This window comes from Oxyura jamaicensis, unplaced genomic scaffold, assembly GCF_011077185.1.
Source record: "Oxyura jamaicensis isolate SHBP4307 breed ruddy duck unplaced genomic scaffold, BPBGC_Ojam_1.0 oxyUn_random_OJ71452, whole genome shotgun sequence".
NCBI classification, from domain to species: domain Eukaryota; kingdom Metazoa; phylum Chordata; class Aves; order Anseriformes; family Anatidae; genus Oxyura; species Oxyura jamaicensis.
Window position 1 is genome coordinate 860 of NW_023310529.1, and position 2833 is coordinate 3692.

Sequence of the window (2833 nt, forward strand, 5' to 3'; positions counted from 1 at the left end):
ATGGGGACAAGGACAGGTTTGGGATGGGGACTGGGATGGGGACAGGGCCAGGATGGGCATGGGGATAGGGACGGGATGGGGACAGGGACAGGGTGAGGATGGGGACGGGGTGGGATGGGGACAGGATGGGGACAGGGACAGGGACAGGATGTGGTGGGCAGAGGGACAGGGTGGGGACAGGGATGGAGATGGACAAGGATGGGGACAAGGACAGGTTTGGGATGAGGACGGCACTGGTGACAAGGATGGGGACAGCGCTGGGACCATGACTGGGTGGGACAAGTGCAGCGATGGGGACAATGGGACAGGGACGGGGACGGGGATGGGATGGGGACAGGGATGGGGACAGGGACAGGGATAGGATGGGGACGGGGACAGGGACAGGACAAGGACAGGGTCCCAAAGCACCCGCTTTGGGACAAAAGGGCGGGGATTTGGGCAAAGGCCAGGGGGGGGTGGGGGGTTGGGGGGCGCGGGTCCCTCACTGGCGTTGACGAGGACGATGGCGCAGAGGAAGGCCACCTCGCTCTCCGAGAGGCGCAGCGCGCACAGGCTCTGCGCGAAGTCGAAGATGGAGCCCACGAGCTCGTGGCAGCCTGGGGGGAGCCCTCGTCAGCGGCCCCCCCCTCAGGGGCACGGCGTCCCCCCACCCCCCCCCCCTGGTCCCCCCCGCGTCCCCGTCCCTACCCAGGGACCTGAAGAGCTCCGTGCCCGCGTACTTGCCCTCGAAGAGGACGGTCCGGTTGTCGGGGTTGAAGGCCCGGCACATGCGCACCAGCACCACCTCCATGGCGCCTGCCAGCGCGGCGGGGACGGGGACAGGGACGGTGGCACCGGGGGGTCCCGAGTTAGGGCCCCGCGGTGTGGCTTGGTGGGGGGGGTGCCCCTGTGGCAGCAGCTCTTGGGGACTGTCACCTCCCCAGGGGGACCCTTGGGGACACCAACTCCCAGATGGGACCCTTGGGGACTGCCACCTCCGAGATAGGACCCATGGGACTGCCACCTCCCCAGGGGGACCTGTGGGACTGCCACTTCCCAATGGGTCCCTTGGGGACACTGCCTCCCAGATAGGACCCTTGGGGATTGTCACCTCCCAAATGGGACCCCTGGGGACACCGCCTCCCCACTGGGACCCTGGGGACTGCCACCTCCCCAGCGGGGTCCCCGTGGCCCCTGGGGGCTCCCCCCAGCACCCTGCAGGGACCGGAGCACCCCACAGCCCCCCCCCCCCCCCCCCCCACGGGACCACCCCATCCCTCGGGGCCACCCCGCCCCAGCGGCACCGCGGCAGCCTGCAGGGACCGCGTCACCCCCGGGTGCTGGGGGTCCGGGGGGGGTCCGGGGGGGGTCCGGGGGGGCCGTACCGGCCTTGAGGAGGACGATCTGGTCGTTCTGGCACAGCTCCATGAAGCCGCGCAGGCGCTTGGCGAACTCCACCACGTGCTGGATGGCCTCGGTCAGGCGGCCGGCGCAGCGCTCCCACATCTCCTGCATGGGCTGCGGGCCCCCCTCCGTCACCCCGCGGCCCCCCCAGTGCCCCCCAACCCCCCCCCCAGAGCCCCCGGGGGGGGGTGGGGGTCTCACCTTCCTCTGGTAGGCGCAGACCTCGTCGCGGCTGAAGGTGTCCCAGCGGCGCTGCTGCAGCTCCTCGGCGCGCGGCTGCGAGGTCTCGCGGTGTGACCGCAGCACGTCCTGGGCCAGCAGCTCTGCGGGCACCGGGCCGCTGGGGGGGGGGGGGGGGGGGGGCCCCGGCCCGGGCAAACCCCCCCCCGCGGACCCACAGGGACCCACGGGGACCCACGGGGCCGGCTGCCCCGCCACCGAGCACCCGTGGGTGCCGGCTCCCAGCAGGTTGTGGCACCCACGGGTGACGGGGCCAGGTCCCACCACCACCGAGCACCCATGGGTGACAGGGACATGTCCCACCAGTTTGTGGCACCCATGGGTGACGGGGACATGTTCCCCCAGTTTGTGGCACCCGTGGGTGATGAGGCCAGCTCCCACCACCACCGAGCACCCATGGCTCATGGGGCCAGGTCCCCCCAGTTTGAGGCACCCATGGGTGACGGGGACATGTCCCACCAGTTTGAGACACCCCTGGGTAATGGGGCCAACTCCCACCACCACTGGGCACCCATGGGTGACAGGGCCAGGTCCCACCACCGAGCACCCGTGGGTGACGGGGCCAGGTCCCACCAGTTTGTGGCACCCAAGGGTGAGGGGGCCAGCTCCCACCACCACCCCATGGGTGCCAGCCCCAGCCCGGCGACTCACCGATCTCCATCCCAGAGCACGTGGGCGACTCCAGGCCGCTGCCGACGTCGGGGCGCGGGCACAGCTCGGGGCCGTCCCCGTCCCTGTCCCCATCCCCGTCCCGGTCCCGCGTGGCCCCCTCCCGCCGCTCGCCCTCCGCCTCCGTGCCGGGGCTGCAGCCGGCCCTTCCCTCGCAGGGCCCGGGGCACCCCGGGGTGCCGGGGGGGGGCAGCGGGTGGCCGCAGCACCCCGGCAGCCCCAGGGCGAAGGCAGCGCCCCCCTGGGCCGCCCGCTCCCGCTGCCGCTGCTCCAGCTGCTGCTGCACCTCGGCGTGCAGCCGGTCCCGCTGCTTCTTGGACATGCGGCCGAACTTGACGGCTGCGGGGACACGCGGGGACACGCGGGGACACGCGTGGGTGCGTGGGCGCGTGCCCCACCGTGACCCCCAGCCCCACACAGCCCTGGCACCACGGCCTTACAGCCCCATGTGCGGGGTCCCCGCTGCCTCCAGGCCCCCCCTGCCTCCTTCCCTGGGGGGGGCAAATGGGCCCTGGGGTCCCCGGGGGGGGGTCACGGGAGC

General features: G+C 72.5%; 1 protein-coding gene across 1 annotated transcript in view; it reads right to left on the minus strand.

Moving 5' to 3' along the window:
* Positions 1-370: 370 nt before the first annotated feature.
* The window catches only part of LOC118159649 (nuclear receptor ROR-gamma-like), a gene marked incomplete at its 3' end in the record, with an annotated part of 3044 nt that continues 581 nt past the window's right edge, over positions 371-2833 (minus strand). Inside the window, exons 3-7 of the mRNA XM_035314217.1 lie at positions 2275-2631; positions 1585-1706; positions 1365-1497; positions 688-795; positions 371-596 (exon numbers count right to left, since the gene is read on the minus strand). Of these exons, the coding sequence (XP_035170108.1) occupies positions 371-596; positions 688-795; positions 1365-1497; positions 1585-1706; positions 2275-2631 (946 nt within the window). The remainder of the gene's footprint in view (positions 597-687; positions 796-1364; positions 1498-1584; positions 1707-2274; positions 2632-2833) is intronic.